The following is a 17707-nucleotide window of genomic DNA, read 5'->3' on the forward strand; positions in this document are numbered from 1 at the left end:
AAATTACATGGGCAGATGACATACCATAAACTACTAGCCTTTACAAACAGCTCTCTAGCAAGAAAGCCAACCTTAGTGTTGTGTATCAATGCAATTCTCTTGTTTAAGTGTAAGGATTATAGTTATGCTAAATAGTGAGATGACAATCAATTCTGTAACAAGTTCACTGCTTTCAAACAGATAAATATCATTGTAACTACAGGACCATCACAAATATCTTTCTAATAAGCCTACTCCAATTTGGTATTTGATCCTAAGTAGTATTTGCAAACATTATCTTTCCTTCTCATGGGGTGGAATTCCCATGGCCTTCCATATTTATAGAGAGAACTTTATTTATAATTGCAGTCAAAATTCCAGGTGTGGGAGAAATGTATGCTACTACTATTAAAGAGATGAGCAAATTTTATTTCATAAGATAATTTCCTCTACTTTTCTTAAAACCATTTCACAAAATTATTTATTCATCTGTTTATCTAAAACTTCGTGAGAATTTAAAAGGTAAGATTATGTTGAAGAAGCCACAACTAAACTATATACACATTTATAAGCAATGTATATATAAACTCTCTCTGTATCTATCTCTATCTCTATCTAGTAAAGAGGGGCTGGTCACAAAATTGAATACAAGTATCCATCAAATATTTCTCCATCATAAGTTGAGACAATAATTTTTATTGCAGGGTATCATGCCAAAATTATATTTTTAAAAGGATACTATGCTCAGGAACATCAGTTTTCTCAAAAATTCAAGCTATTCATTAATTCATTTACTTCACAAATATTTGAGTACATACTATATGCAAGGAAATGTGTCAAATACTGTCAAGTAAAATTATACAAAAGTTAGCTGGCCCTCTCCCCTAAAAGGCTTATGATCCATTGAGATCAGCACTCACATCCCTTTAAAATACTTTATCCCCTTGAGCTAGAAAATTTGAGTAAGGAAGTATTAGAAAATATTTGGGCATTCCTTAAGTGGTAATTACCTGATCTTGCAATGACATCACTGGATTATTTTTGGTAGTGTTGATATGAAGGACATGGTATTTATTCTTTGCACACAGGTCATAGGCGATATTGGTAAATGAAGTGCTTGCCGTTTTGGGAACTCTGTTATAAATGATCACCATGTCCTCTTCCTCATCTAAAGTGGCATCTTGCCGAGGGCCATCCATTGTATGTCGCTGCTCAATTTCTCGGACTTCATGTCTTGCAATAGCCCTTTCTGCAAAGAAAAACAGATACGAACTAAGTTTTTAAGGACACTATAAGGAAGTTATGAACACTGAACTTTGGACCATGATTAGAAAAGATACAAAAAAGAAAACAAAAAACAAAAGCAAAGAACCAAGGGATATGGAAAACATGGGTAAATTGCTTGGGTTTCTAAGAGGATCTAGTTGATTCTAAAACAGCTGTACAGCCTGGAACATAATCTTCCTATTCAAGAACTAGGTAAGAGCTGTTGAAGAAATGTTTTGAGGACCAAAGCTTCAGAATTCCTTATGAAGGATAATACATATGTATATCAAGAACAAAGGAATAAAGAGTCAACAAATGCAGAATAGCACAGACCACAGAGTACTTCAGTGCAGTTCAAAAGTCACTTTACATTCTAATAGAATTCCTACAGCCTGAATTAATTCTCAAACACACAAAGATTGCATGGAATACTAAACTTCACGGTATAAAAATGCACTTAGAAGAGAAATTACTTAAAATTTAAGAAAAGGTTTTGAAATTTATTACCCGATTTAGTTATTCTCTGGTTTATAAAAATGTAGCAGGACAGTGATTATAAAGTGATTATAAATTATAAATTATAAAACTGTAGCAGGACAGTGATTATAAAGTGATTATAAATGCTAATATGACTTAACAAGAGTAGAAACAATATGACTTACAAGGGTAGAAACAATACTACCATAAATCCTTTTTCTCTTTGGTATTGCATTAGAAACTATGTTTAGCACATGGCTATGCTTTTCACTTAAATTTCATGGTTCCTCTAAAATCACCTATTTGCTATGTGGTTTCAAAAGCAGTTACATTTTGCTTTCTAGTATTCTCTATTTAATGCAAACTTCAGCTTCAAATATATATATTCAAATATCTATACATTCTAATATATATTCAAATATATATTTTTTCTTTTATAAATATATATGAATAAGGATGCAAGAAAAGGAGAGGAAAGAAGGAAATGAGGAGCGTGAAATCTCTAGCAAGATTGCAAATACTTTGCACGGGGATAGTTACACATATAGCACGTACTCTCTTAACCCCCAAGTCTTTGTGCAAGCTATCTCACCTATCTTGAACAATCTTCCATTTCCCCACCCAATCTTTACATTTCAACTCAATTGCTTCCCAGGGAAGCATCTGATAGCTCTGACTAGGTCAAATCATCTTTTTTTTTTTTCGGAGACGGAGTCTCGCTTTGTCACCCAGGCTGGAGTACAGTGGTTCGAACTTGGCTCACTGCAACCTCTGCCTCCTGGGTTCAAGCAATTCTCTGCCTCAGCCTACTGAGTAGTTGGGATTACAGGCGCCCGACACCACACCCAGCTAATTTTTGTATTTTTAGTAGAGACACGGTTTCACCATCTTGGCCAGGCTGGTCTTGAACTCCTGACCTTGTGATCCACCCGCCTCGGCCTCCCAAAGTGCTGGGATTACAGGCATGAGCCCCCACGCCCGGCTATCTTTTAAAAAATATACATTCATCTATCTTATACTACATGTCTCATTATATTTATCATAATTGCAGTTTTACATTGTATGTGTGGTTATTAGTGTCCCCTATGATGCTGACAACTTAATAAAGTAAGATGAAAAGCATGTGGTATAATTACAGCAACAAGTGCAGACTTCAAATATTGTCAGAGCATGCATCTTTGATTTTGGTTGAAAAGATATGGACACCATGTTATATAGAATACACTCTTTGAGCTGAGGATTTGCATTCAAAAAACCAGAATTAAAAATTCCAGGCCTGCTGCTTACTAGCAGTGGGCCTTCCAAAACAGAAGTACATATATGAGAGATATACGTATGTGTTATATATTTATATGCAAATATACATACTCTTTTATTCTGGGGGAAGGTATGAACTGAAAATGGAGAGAGAAAGACATAATGAGCTTAATATTGAATACACTGTTGGATAGCCTGGGTCATCCAGGAGATATAAGATAATTGGGTTTATAGGTGTACAGTTGAGAATAAAGGTTCAAGTAGCAGATAGAAAGCTGCCTAGACAATATACAGTATGTAGCACAGACAGAGACCCTAGGATAGAATCTTAGATAATACCAATATTTAAAAGGCAAGTAGGAAAAGATAATCCATAAAATAAACTAAGAATAAGAAAGAAAAAAGAGCCAGGAGAGACTTTAAAGAAGCACATACCATACTATTTTTTAAATCAATAGTGCTTTATAAATAAACCTACAAATCAAGGTAACATACGATAAGCATCCATACAAGATTTGGAAGTTGTCTTAGATTAAATTCAACTAATTTGTATTGAGAACCTATGAACATTATTATTTTTTTGAGACAGGGTCTCACTCTGTCACCCAGGCTGGAGTGCAGTGGTGTGACCATGGCTCACTGCAGCCTCGACCTCCCCAGGCTTAGGTTATCCTCCCACATCAGCCTCCCAAGTAGCTGGGACTACAGGTGCACATGATCACATCTGGCTAATTTTTGTATTTTTTGTAGAGACGGCGTTTCACCATGTTGCCCAGGCTGGTCTTGAACTCCCAGGCTCAAGTGATCCTCCCTCCTCAGCCTCCCAAGGTGTTGGGATTGTAGGTGTGAGCCACTGTACCTGGCCTGAACATTATTATATTCAACAATTTTAAAGGAACATTATCTTCTAAACAGTTCAAAACTATTATGGTAATGTTACGTCCAAACACCCTCCCCTTTTCTACTAAGGGAAATACAACAGTGGTGTTGGCATTTAAGCGCTGACAGAAGCGTGAGAGGTTTCCTCTAGCAACACAGACATATGTGAAATTGCCTTTAAAAGATTCACCTACTCACACAAGTAGGAGTTTGCGCTAAAGAAAAAAAAGATTCACTTACAATCAACAATGCTGAATTTACTCACACTAGTTTTTTCTTCAAATCAAATACTTAGAAAAAAAGATTTTTTGTGTTATTTCATAAGCAGGTAACTATTTTATCTATAAAAAACATGAGACAAACTGCAAAATTGTTTTAAAATTACCTCATCAACTTTGCTACACCTCCAGCAGGGCCATGAAACAAACATGTTTTTAAAAAGTAATTATTATTCTTGGTTCATTATGTGTATTAAATCATATAAACTGTGTATTTCATACAATTTTAGAAATGTCTTAAATTATGAGAAGGTAGAAATATTGGAATCACTACTTTCCTCATTCAAATAGTATTTACATGCATTCTCTATTTTTCAAGTGTTTTTACTTTGCTTAAATATATAAGACAATTATTAATATAATGTTGGGCCTAAAACTACATAAAAAGATAAAATTGTATGGAAAATTAAGAACAATTTTGTTAGTAATATTAAATACTGCTGTCAGTTGAACAGCAGTAACTATTATTGATGATAAATTACTATCTTTCTTCTGTGGCAATACTTAAAATCAATAAGAGTGTTTTCAATACAGTCATTTTCTTTATTTACTAAGTAAGTATTAGATAGTTATAATTCTTTTTTTTAGCAAAGATGCTCTACATCTAGTTAGTACAGCCTCTTGTGAGGCTTTCTTAAATCACTGAAGAAAGTTAACTAGTTACGCCACATTTGCAGTGCACTTAGAATGTAGGCAGTATATTCAAAATACTTAGGATACATTTTGTCGTAATGTTTTCTTCATCTTTGAGTAATAAATTGCAGTTCACCCTTGAACAACATGGATTTGAACTGCACGAGTCCAATACGTGGATTCTTTTTCAATAAAATTTACACTGAGTGTGCCCGCTTCTCCTGCCTCCTACCTCCTTTATCTCTTCTGCCTCTGGCATCCATGAGACAGCAAGACTAGGCCCACCTCTTCCTCCTCAGCCTGCTCAGTGTGAAGATGACGAGGATGAAGATGTTTGTGATAATCTATTTCCACTTAACAAATAGAAAACTTAACATATTTTCTCAGAGCCTGGCCTGGTGGCATGCACCTGTAGTCCCAGCTACTGCTACTCAGGAGTTGAGGGAGAAGGATTGCTTAAGCCGAGGAGTTTGAGACAAGCCTGGGCAATGCAGCTAGACCCCCATCTCTTAAAAAGAATTTTTAAATAAAAAAATAAAAAATACATATTTTCTATTTCTTGTATGTTAAATAACATTTTCTTTTCCCTAGTTTACTTTATTGTAAGAATATAGTACATAGTGTTACAAGAATACAGCATGTAATATACAATATGTGTTAATCAACTGTTTATTGATTGGCCAGGCTTCTGGCCAACAGTAAGCTATTAATAGTTAAGTTTAAAGGTGTTGGGAAGTCCTTTGACAACCGGTGCAAGACAAAGATGCCCTCTCTCACCACTCCTATTCAACATAGTATTGGAAGTTCTGGCCAGGGCAATCAGGCAGGAGAAAGAAATAAAGGGTATTCAATTAGAAAAAGAGGAAGTCATATTGTCTCTGTTTGCAGATGACATGATTGTATATTTAGAAAACCCCATCGTCTCAGCCCAAAATCTCCTTAAGCTGATAAGCAACTTCAGCAAAGTCTCAAGATACAAAATCAATGTGCAAAAATCACAAGCATTCCTATACACCAATAATAGAGAGCCAAATCATGAGTGAACTCCCATTCACAATTGCTACAAAGAGAATAAAATACCTAGGAATCCAACTTACAAGGGATGTGAAGGACCTCTTCGAGGAGAACTATAAACTTTGCTCAAGGAAATAAGAGAGGACACAAATAAATGGAAAAACACTCCATGCTCATGGATAGGAAGAATCAGTATCATGAAAATGGCCATACTGCCCAAGGTAATTTATAGATTCAATGCTATCCCCATCAAGCTACCACTGACTTTCTTCACAGAATTGGAAAAAACTACCTTAAATTTCATATGGAACCAAAAAAGACCCCGCATAGCCAAGACAATCCTAAACAAAAAGAACAAAGCTGAAGGCATCATGCTACCGACTTCAAACTATATTACAAGGCTACACTACCAAAACAGCATGGTACTGGTATCAAAACATAAATACAGACAAAAGGAACAGAACAGAGGCCTCAGAAATAACACCACACATCTAGAACCATCTGATCTTTGACAAACCTGACAAAAACAAGCAATGGGGAAAGGATTCCCTATTTAATAAGCGGTGTTGGGAAAACTGGCTAGCCATATACAGAGAACTGAAACTGGACCCCTTCCTTACACCTTACACAAAAGTTAACTCAAGATGGATTAGAGACTTAAACATAAGACTTAAAACCATAAAAACCCTACAAGAAAACCTAGGCAACACCATTCAGGACATAGGCATGGGCAAAGACTTCATGACTAAAACACCAAAAGCAATGGCAACAAAAGCCAAAATTGACAAATGGGATCTAATTAAACTAAAGAGCTTCTGCACAGCCAAAGAAACTATCATCAGAGTGAACAGGCAACCTACAGAATGGGAGAAAATTTTTGCAATCTACCCATCTGACAAAGGGCTAATACCCAGAATCTACAAAGAACTTAAACAAATTTACAAAAACAACCCCATCAAAAAGTGGGTGAAGGACATGAACAGACACTTCTCAAAAGAAGACATTTATGCAGCCAACAAACATATGAAAAAAAGCTCATCATCACTGGTCATTAGAGAAATGCAAATCAAAACCACAACAAGATACCATCTTACGCCAGTTAGAATGGCAATCATTAAAAAGTCAGGAAACAAGAGATGCTGGAGAGGACGTGGAGAAATAGGAATGCTTTTACACTGTTGATGGGAGTGTAAATTAGTTCAACCATTGTGGAAAACAATGTGGCGATTCCTCAAGGATCTAGAACCAGAAATACCATTTGACCCAGCAATCCCATTACTGGGTATATACCCAAAGGATTATAAATTATTCTACTATAAAGACACATGCACACGTATGTTTACTGTGGCACTGTTTACAATAGTAAAGATGTGGAACCAACCCAAATCCCCATCAATGATAGACTGGATAAAGAAAATGTGGCACATATACACCATGGAATACTATGCAGCCATAAAAAGGATGAGTCCATGTCCTTTGCAGGGACATGGATAAAGCTGGAAACCATCATTCTCAGCAAACTAACATAAGAACAGAAAACCAAACACCACATGTTCTCACTCATAAGTGGGAGTTGAACAATGAGAACACATGGACACAGGGAGGGGAACATCACATACCGGGGCCTGTTGGGGGATGGGGGCTAGGGGAGGGATAGCATTAAGAGAAATACCTAATGCAGATGATGGGTTGATGGGTGCAGCGAACCACCATGGCACAGGTATACCTATGTAACAAACCTGCATGTTCTGCACACGTACCCCAGAACTTAAAGTATAATAATAAAAAAAATTTTTTAAGATAAAATTTTTTAAAAAAAGTTGTTGGGAAGTCAAAAGTTATATGCAGATTTGATGGCACAGGGGTGGGGAGTGGTGCCCTAGCTCCCACATTGTTCAAGATCCAAATGTATAGAAAATCTGCTATGCAAGCTATCTCAGGTTCACCATGAAATGTATAGCCTACAGATCACACGGGGTGCAATCTAGGAGTCATGAAATTGCAGGCAGGCCAGGCACCAATGGCACTATTATTTCCAACTGAAGATGGACACTTAGTTCCATGGCAATTCTAGTTTTTCCAGGCTCCTGATGAAGGCAGCACATATCTGAGCTTGATGCTTTTCCACGTGTCAGATTAGCAACAAACTCAATTCTTTTAAAAGGTAACAGTAATATTTACCTATTTCCATACTGACAGGCCCTTAAAGACTTTATTTATTAACAGAATAAAATGATTAGTTAAGTATAAAACATTACATTAAACTAAAATCTACACAGCATTAAAATGACAAGGATGTATTCTGTATCAGACTGCAGGATAACTGAAGAAAAGAGAACTGAAAACGTGCAATAGTTCTATATTATGGGTAACATTTTAGGACGAGAGGGATATAAGAAACAGCAAAGAGAAAGAGCAATAAATTGTCTTGTCCTCAAATACTGAGACTTCTAGTGTTAAAATAAAAAAGAAATACATTGATAACAAGTAGATAAGTAATAAATCCAAAGCAAAAAATATTAACAAAAAAGACCAAATTTTCATATCTTTATAGTAAGAAAACACAGAAATCAGCAATAATAACACTTCAGTAATGACAAGCTAAGGTGATTTATAAGAGACTGAACTATATATGCATAACAGAGCAGAGCAACACTACACATTAGTGGCTCATAATGATTTTGGTATCATGGACTCCTTTGAGAATATGATGAGAAAATTATGCTCTCTTACAAGGTTGGCTTGTGCATTTCAGGGCTTCCTCTTAGACCCCAACCACAGGCAAGGGGGTCTATGACCCTAGATTAACTACCCTTAAAAATAAAACAGCTCCTAGGACAATGAGGCCTGATGATAACCTACCAAAAGACACTGGTAAGTATGCAGAAAAAATAGGTTACTCCTAAGTAAAGATCAAAGGCAAGTAGAAATCAAAGGGGAAACCAGCAGTGTCTACCCAAGAATTGTCTATGGGTGGAGGAGCCTTGGCATATCAATTTGTCTAGTCAGATCCTCCTGGCAAGTATGCCTATTGTAGAGCTAGATAAGCTAGGCTCTAAAAGCTCAGTGCCATTAAATGTCTGAATTAAATTGGATCCTTTGCATTTTCTAGGAATGAATCTTGAGCTGTGTGCATCTCCAATAACTGCTCTGACGTGTAACTCATTCCCCATAAAATGAATACACAATGAGGAATAGGGAGCAATACAGATGCACCAAAAGAAAGCTGTTGTGAGGCTATTTAACTGATTCTTGCTTCAGCATCACTTACTGTGAGCTGACTGCCCAGCCAAACACCATCTGATCCTCATGGAAGTAATGTTTTCTAATCACTGAGAATTAAGTAAATTGACTGTCTGACTGTATACACTATTTTCTTAAGAGTATTGTTAGCCTGGCCAGGTGCGGTAGCTCATGTCTGTAATCCCAGCACTTCGGGAAGCCAAGGCAGGAAGATCACTTACTTGAGCTGAGGAGTTCAAGACCAGCCTGAGCAACACGGCAACACCTTGTCTCTACTAAAAATTTTTAAAAATTAGCTGAGTGTGGTGGTGCATGCCTGTAGTCCCAGCTACTCGGGAAGCTGAGGTGCGTAGATTGCCTGAGCCCAGGAGTTTGAGGCTGCAGTGAGCCATGTTCATGCCACTGCGCTCCAGCCTGGATGACAGAGCAAGCCCCTGTCTCAAAAAGAGTATTATTAGCTTGAATCAGTCTCCCTGAGCACAATCACCATGGGGGACTAACAAAATAAATTTCTATATGCAAGGTAGAGAGGTTCTGAACACTGACAAATGCTTTCTTGTGTGATTTCCAGATAGTCAACAGGGATGCATATGGTACCATTAAAACTTACAAGTTATGGTTATATGAATCATCCTATAAAAAAGAGCTAACAGTGACTTCCACTTTAAGGGAAGATGGAGTAGACTTATGTTTCACTGTTGCCCCTTCTGAGTACACCTAAAAACCTGGCACACAATACATGAAACAAATGTAAGACTCTAAAAGAGAAGACAGTAGACTACTGGAACCCCTGGGACCTAAGGACAATAAAGTGCTGAGTTGCCCTAAGTTTTATTTATGCCTCATATATTCCAGACTTGGAGCTATAGAAGCTGGCAATCTAGAAACAGGTACAGACAAAAGAATCCCTACAAAAACCTATTCTCTGTAGCCAAAGAACCAGGAAAGGAACAGCATAGCAAGATAGAAAGCTTAGATAATAACCACTCTACAGTAGCCAATTTCATAGGAAAAACCGGCCCCCCCACCAACTGTACAGGACAAGTAGGGAGCTTAGACTTCCACCCTCACAATGCCCAATATCCCTGATGGGGTGATGTCAGAGAAGGCCAAGTACAGGGTCAGGACTTTCATCTCAGACAGCAGGTAACAAGGCACCTCTGCAGTATCAGTGGAGTCCAAGCAAGGAAACAGAAGATTATAATTAGACCCAGAGTCTTATAATACAAAAATGCTCAGGTTTCTATAAAATACTTATTCATCATACCAAGAACCAGCGGGATCTCAAACTCAACGAATAAAGACAATCAAGAAATGACCAACACCAAAATAACAGGAATGTTAAAATTTATCAAAGACTTAAAGCAGCCATGATAAAAAATCTTTAATGAGCAATTATGAACATGCTTGAACCAAACGAAAAAAATGGAAAGCCCCAGCAAATACAATCTCAGTAGAGAAAATGAAGATACAAAAAAAGAACCAGGCCGGGCATGGTGGCTCACGCTTGTAAACCCAGCATTTAGGGAAGCCGAGGTGGGTGGATCATGAGGTCAGGAGTTCAAGACCAGCCTGGCCAACATAGTGAAACCTTGTCTCTACCAAAAATACAAAAATTAGCCAGGCGTGGTGGTGCATGCCTGTAGTCTCAGCTACTCAGGAGGATGAGGCAGGAGAATCACTTGAACCTGGGAAGCAGAGGCTGCGGTGAGCGGAAGTCACGCCATTGCACTCCAGCCTGGGCAACAGAGCGAGACTTTGTCTCAAAAAAGAACCAAATGGAAATACGCGAACTAAAATAAAAAGCTCAGTGAATGAGTTCAATAGCAGAATGGAAGAGATGAAGAAAAGTTTAATGAACTGAAAGAAAAAACAAAAGAAATTACTGAACCTAACAGCAGTGGGAAAACAGACCAAGAAAAGGAGAAACAAAAACAAACAAGAGCTCAAGAAACTGTGGTCTAGAACAAAAGATCTAACATTGGTGTCACAGAGTCTTAAAAGAATAGGAGAAAGAAAGCAGGGTTGAAAAGTGCTCAAAGAAATTATGGCTGACAACTTTACACACTTAAAAAGAGACATAAACATTTAGATAGAGAAGCTGAACAAACTCCAAATAAGGTAAACCCAAAGATATCCATGTCAAGACATATCATAATCAAACTTCTGAAAACAAAAGACAAAAAAAGTCTTGAATGCACCTATATGAAGCCTACAAGAGAAAACTGGATTAACAGCAGATTTCTTATCACGAACCATGGAGCCAATAGGAAGTGGCACAATGTTTTTCAAGTGCTGAAATAAAATAATTGTATACCTAGAGAAAATAATTTTCAGGAATGAAAGGGAAAGTAACTCACATGAAAGAAAATTAGCATTTATTGCCAGTAGACCTACCCTAAAAGACTGGCTAAAAAAACTCTATAAATAAACAAAAAGGAAAAGATAAAAGAAGAAATCTTAAAACATCAGAAAGAACAAACAAAAAATGGAGAGTAAAAATATGTGTAAATACAATAAACTTTCCCTTTCCTCTTGAGTTTTCAAAAGCAAGTTTGACAGAGAAAGCAAAATTATTACGGCATTCTGTGATGTGGCTCTAAATGAAGGCAGAGCAAATATTTAAAACAATTACATCGTAAGTGAGGGAGAATAAAAAGACATAAGTGGAGGTAAGGTTTCTATACTTCACCTGAATTGGTAAAATGATACCAGTGAACTGACAGGTGACATTTATATAATAAAATATGTAAAACAAGCATGAAAAAGACTATATAAAGACATTAAACTCAAATCAAAATACAATTCTAAAAAAAAATATAAGTAACCCACAGGAATGCAGAAAGAGAAAACAGAAGTGAAAAAAATGGAACAGAAGACAAATAAATAGAAATGTCAAGGGAAATTTTAAAAATACATTGACATGAATGAAAATGAAAATAAGCAAATCAAAATTTGTGGGACATAGTTAAGGCAGGACTGAGAGGGAAATTTACAGCACTGTATGCAGACTTTAGAAAAGAACAGTCTCTAATCAATAATCAAAGAAGATATACAAATGACTAACAAACATGAACAGATGTTCAACATCATTAGTCACTGGGACATGCAAATCAAAACCACAACAAAGAACCACTTCATACACACTAGGATGGCTATAATTAAAAACAGATAAACCAAAAACTTAAAAAAAAAAGAGAAAAGAATAGGAAAATAACAAATGTTAGTGAGGAAGTGACAAATTGTAACCCTCATACATTGCTGGAGGGGATGTAACATGGTGAAGTCATGATGAAAAACAGTTTGGCAGTTTCTCAAAAAAGTTAAACAGAATTTCCAAATACCTCAGTAATTCTACTCCAAGGTATATACCACCCCAGAGAACTGAAAACAGGTACTCAAATATTTATAAATGTTTAAAGCACTAACTCACTATAGCCAAAAGGTAGAAACAATCCAAATGTCCATCAACAGATGAATGAACAAATAAATTGTGGTACTATATACAGAGCAATAGAATATTATGCAACCATAAAAAGGAATGAAGTACTCATATATGTTAGTAATGCAATATAGATGAACATCAAAAATATGCTAAGAAGCCAGATACCAAAGGTCATATATAATTAGATTAATATGAAATATCCAGAATAGGTAAAAATGAAACAGTATATATTAATATATTGGTGGTTGCCCGGGAATGGGGGAGGGAGAAATGGAAAGCACCTGATTAACGGTGATGGGGTTTCCTTTGGAGTAATGTTTTGGAACTAGATAGAGATGGTGCTTGTACAATATTGTGAATGTTCCAAATGCCAGTGAAGTGTTCCCTGTAAAATGGCTAACTTATGTTTGTTTCACTTCAAAAAAAATTACCAAATATTGAGATCTTATAATACAGGTTCATTTTAATAATAACATTAAAAACAAATTATAAAACATTTAACTGTTTATAAATTAGTCATTTATTCTCAATTTAACAATATTTATTATCTTCATGTACAATAAATTTTTGTAGGCCCTTATTAGACACATCTTTTAAACAAACATAATGCTTCCACATTAAATATATGTTAATCCTTAACATTCTGAAAATACATTACAAAACAAATATCAAATTTTCTTTCACAACTTCATCTGTGATAAGGTTCTCACTAAAAATATATTGGAGTTAATGCTCCTGAGATGATCTATTAGATAAAAACATTAAAGTAATTGTTAAATACCCCATCAATCCAAAAAACACCAATTCTTTTCTTTTTGTGTTATTGCTAAGGTTACTACGTTAAAGGAATATGAGTTATATTTTACTAAATGTACTTGCCAAGCTTGGCTATACTTTTCTACAGTTATATTAATTTAACAATGTGAAATCCTTATAAGTTATAACCTTCCTTTATTATCAATCTGAGAAATACACTAATCACCTACATGAAAAAATAGTATTGGTAATAGCTAACATTGAATTCTCACTATGCTTTAAGTGTTTTATGTATATCATCTGTTATACCCATGCTCTCTGTTGTGGTTTATCTACATCATGTCATGATTCTTAAAGCAAACCTAAGAGGCAGAATTATTATCCACATTTAAATAAGAAAACTGAGTCTCTTTAAGTGATCACCAGCTGTTTACTGATGTCAGGATACCATTACAGGTCAATGTGACTCTAGAACTCGTGTTCCACATTATACTGATTGTCTGAGATTTTGTCTATTTCTATTATAGGAAGAGGTAGAGCCTCATAGTTAAATACAGCATTACAATATTATAGAACTACCATTTTTTTGCAAATGCCTTTTAAAATTATTTGATATATTTTATTTTGGGATTGCAAAAGCATTTTGCAATTGCTTCCTGCAACATTCCTTTGAAATAGGCATGGTAAATAAGTGAAACAGAGGGACAGAAGATGGTTGTCTTCTAGGTGCTAAAAAGAAAAACATGCTGTACTATCTTTGCAACTTCCTGTGAATATATAATTATCTCAAAATTTAAAAAGTTGTAAAAAACCACAACCAAAGCCAAAAACAACATAATTCTTGATATCATTCCCCAAATTAGTAATTGTATAATATTCTAGGTATCATTCTTGAATAGGGAAAAAAATCACAACATACTAAGTTTTATTTATTTATGGGTTACTATATGGATTGTAAGGTCTGAAGTAGGTCCAATATAGGGCCTAAGTTTTTCTTTAAATATACCAGAATAAGTATAGAGATGAGACCTATTATTCAAATTATAAGTAGAATCCTCTCCCAATTCACAGTTTAGAAAAACACCAATTTGCCTTGATTGTACTGACCAGAGTCAGATTTACCTGCATCCATCTTTTGGGAATGAAACTGCCAGAGCATTTTTGGGAAAAAAATTCTTTTACCAGACGTCCATAGCCTGTTCACCCTAGCCTCTTACTTCTGTCTGCCAATAATGCCTGCACCAAGTATCTATTTTTAAAATACAAAATATCATAGTTAAAAATCATAGGTGAGCTGACTTCAAGGCTTCTTTCTTTACTCATTTCAGTCACTTGAAATAAGTACGCTGATACAAAATGGGGAGTCCAACTATATATGCTTTTCCTTTTTCTTGAGCTTTATTAAGACATTAATCTCATCATCCCTCATCTCTTTATAAATTTCTCAAGTGAACTGTTCCTATTTTCATAGTCTATCTTGTACAAAATTGAACAAATGCCACTGTAACAAATGCCATAAGTAAGAACAAAATACTTCTGGATCCAAGAATTGGAGAAAAACCTTCTGGAAAATACACTAAGTTCAGCCTTAAAAGGACAGAGCTGGCTTTCAAGATGTGGGGATGGCTAATTGGAGAAGGCATAAAAGCCTGAGTAGTAGCACAAGCTGATAAACAACAAATATACTAGCATAATGATTATAATATTAACAGTAATGTGAAGCCGCTGCAAAAACACATATGGCAATTTTAGGCTGTGCCAATAGGTATATAATTATCAGTGTAACAAGTGCTTCTACTTTGAGCCTTTACTGTGAGCCAGGAACAATGCTTCATATTTTATTTATTTTTTATTTTTTTGAGACGGAGTCTCGCTCTGTTGCCCAGGCTGGAGTGCAGTGGTGCGATCTCGGCTCACTGCAAGTTCTGCCTCCTGGGTTCACGCCATTCTCCTGCCTCAACCTCCCGAGTAGCTGGGACTACAGGCACCTGCCACCACGCCTGGCTAATTTTTTGTATTTTTAGTAGAGATGGAGTTTCACCATGTTAGCCAGGATGGTTTGATCTCCTGATCTCGTGATTCCCCGCCTCGGCCTCCCAAAGTGCCGGGATTACAGTCATGAGCCACTGCACCCAGCCAATGGTTCATGTTTAAATGTACATTACTTCACCTAATTCTTGCAATAATCCTATATGGTAACATTATGGAATTTAGACTCAGAGATATGAATTACAGGGGAACAAAGTCAGAATTCACACCCTCATCTGTCTGATACCAAAGCTTATACTCCTAACCAAAACACAGTAATTACTGTTTCAAGTCACAGGAAGGAACAGTTCCTAAGAAATTTGTATTTAGTCACACAGGGCTATTATGTGTCATTTCAGGCACACGTTAAAAGCTAGAGTACTCCAGAATGGGAATGAGCTGGATGGATCATGCCACATAAAAAACTTAAAAAAACAAAACAAAACAGTGCACTTAGCTAAGAGAAAATCCATAAAAATGACTAACAGTCTCTTGAAATACTTGAAAAGTTATTGTGAAAAAGAGGCAGAATCCTTTTTGTAGCATTACTCCAGAAAAAAAGATATGACTGTGGCTCAAGAGAGAACGGGCTTTCAAATAATTAGTAGTGCAAAGTAAAGACACAGGCAGTTTAGGGGGTGGTAAGTTATTAGTCTCCGGAGATACTCATATAGAGGTTGCATGAGGACCTGTCAAAGAATGATGGAAAAAGGATTCCTGCACTGATGAGAGCTGAAATCAGGGGACCTCTGGATTGCATAACCCTGAGATAAGTTCCATAAAGCTATGCTATCAATTTCTCCTCTACAGTACAGATGTGTTTTTGGACTCCCTCCACCCACTCACCCCGAGGCTAAAACAAAATCGAAAGAAGCAGAAATAGAGAGAGAAGCAGGCCAGTAACAACTGGGTGGGAAGGGAGTAGGATGCTTACTTATTCTCCCACAATCCTATTTTATTCAGTTTCACCCAGATGTATTTGTTTAGCTTAAGACAAAAAATACAGTTTTTTTTTTTCTCTCTCTTTTTCTTCTTTTGAGACAGAGTCTCCCTCTGTCACCCAGGCTGGAGTGCAGTGGCGTGATCTCAGCTCACTGCAAGCTCCGCCTCCCGGGTTCACGCCATTCTCCTGCCTCAGCCTCCTGAGTAGCTGGGACTACAGGCACCTGCCACCACGCCTGGCTAATTTTTTGTATTTTTAGTAGAGATGGGGTTTCACCGTGTTAGCCAGGATGGTTTCAATCTCCTGACCTCGTGATCCACCTGCCTCGGCCTCCCAGAGTGCTGGGAGTGAGACTTTGTCTTTAAAAAAAAAAAAAAAAAAGTGCCTTCTGGGTGACAAAGAGACCTTCCAGGCAAAGGGAAGAAGCATGAGCAAAGTCCTTGGAGGCACAACACTGTAGAGTGCATATAGGCCCTAAAAGTGGTTCTTAATAAGCTTAGAAGATACGAGAAAAATTAAGGGCAAGGTAAAACATAAGGCAGAAAAGTGGGCAGAAGCCAGATCACAGTGTCTTAATCACCATATTAGGAATATGAACCATATCCTATAAGCCAGCATTCTGAAACTTGCTGGTCTCAGAACCTTTTATACACTTAAAGATTGTTAAGGACACCAAAGAGCTTTGGTTTATGTGGGTTACATCTAGCAACAGCACACTAGTAATTAAAATTGAGAAACATTTATTAACTCACTTTAAAATAACAATATAACATGTCAGCATAAATGACATGATTTTGTGAAAAAATTTTCCAAAACCAAAAAAATTTAGTGTAACATATTTTTGCAAATCTTATAAAGTGTCTGGCTTAATAGAAGACAACTGGATTTTCATATCTGCTTCTCCATTCAAAATATTACCATATATTATTTGGGTTGGAGTCAATGAAGAAAGTCAGACTCATATAGATACAGTTGGAAAAGGAGTACTTTAGTAGCCTTTTCAAATAATTGGAAATGTTCTTTTTCAATTCTACACTAAAACCTAGTGTTAATTTCTTAAAAGTTAACTGCAATGTGATAGAAAACCATATTAATGAATATACACTATTCATGTTCATATCAGTGAATATATACTGTTATATTGATATACTTTGCACTGTCATTTGAAAAATATTGGTATACGGAGTTATGCAGATCCTCCAAATATTAATACATTAGAATTGTATAATAAAAATTATACAATTTAAAAAATCACATTCATTATAACACCACCAATCTCAGAGAAGTCTAAGTATTGGGAAACTGTTATGTTCATAGTGGCAGATACAAGTTTTTTTGAATTTTATAATTGGCAACTAATACTGTCAACTATTTTCCTTACAGCGACAAGTTCACTTCATTCATTTTTGAGAAAATATCTCCCAACTACACAAGTCTGAATAAACATAGTTTGTGTGTTGATCATTCTTTCAAGTAAAAACAGTGTTCTATTTAAAAAATTGCCTTGTT

General features: G+C 36.1%; 1 protein-coding gene across 3 annotated transcripts in view; it reads right to left on the reverse strand.

Moving 5' to 3' along the window:
* Positions 1–17707, reverse strand: part of HS2ST1 (heparan sulfate 2-O-sulfotransferase 1) — a 197809-nt gene that overhangs the window by 35901 nt on the left and 144201 nt on the right. For all 3 annotated transcript variants that reach the window (XM_524759.8, XM_009424641.5, XM_054684694.2), the window contains exon 2: positions 990–1228. In XM_524759.8, coding sequence (XP_524759.2) covers positions 990–1228 — 239 coding nt within the window. The remainder of the gene's footprint in view (positions 1–989; positions 1229–17707) is intronic.

The sequence above is a fragment of the Pan troglodytes genome, chromosome 1 (assembly GCF_028858775.2).
Source record: "Pan troglodytes isolate AG18354 chromosome 1, NHGRI_mPanTro3-v2.0_pri, whole genome shotgun sequence".
In the NCBI taxonomy this organism is placed as follows: Eukaryota; Metazoa; Chordata; class Mammalia; order Primates; family Hominidae; genus Pan; species Pan troglodytes.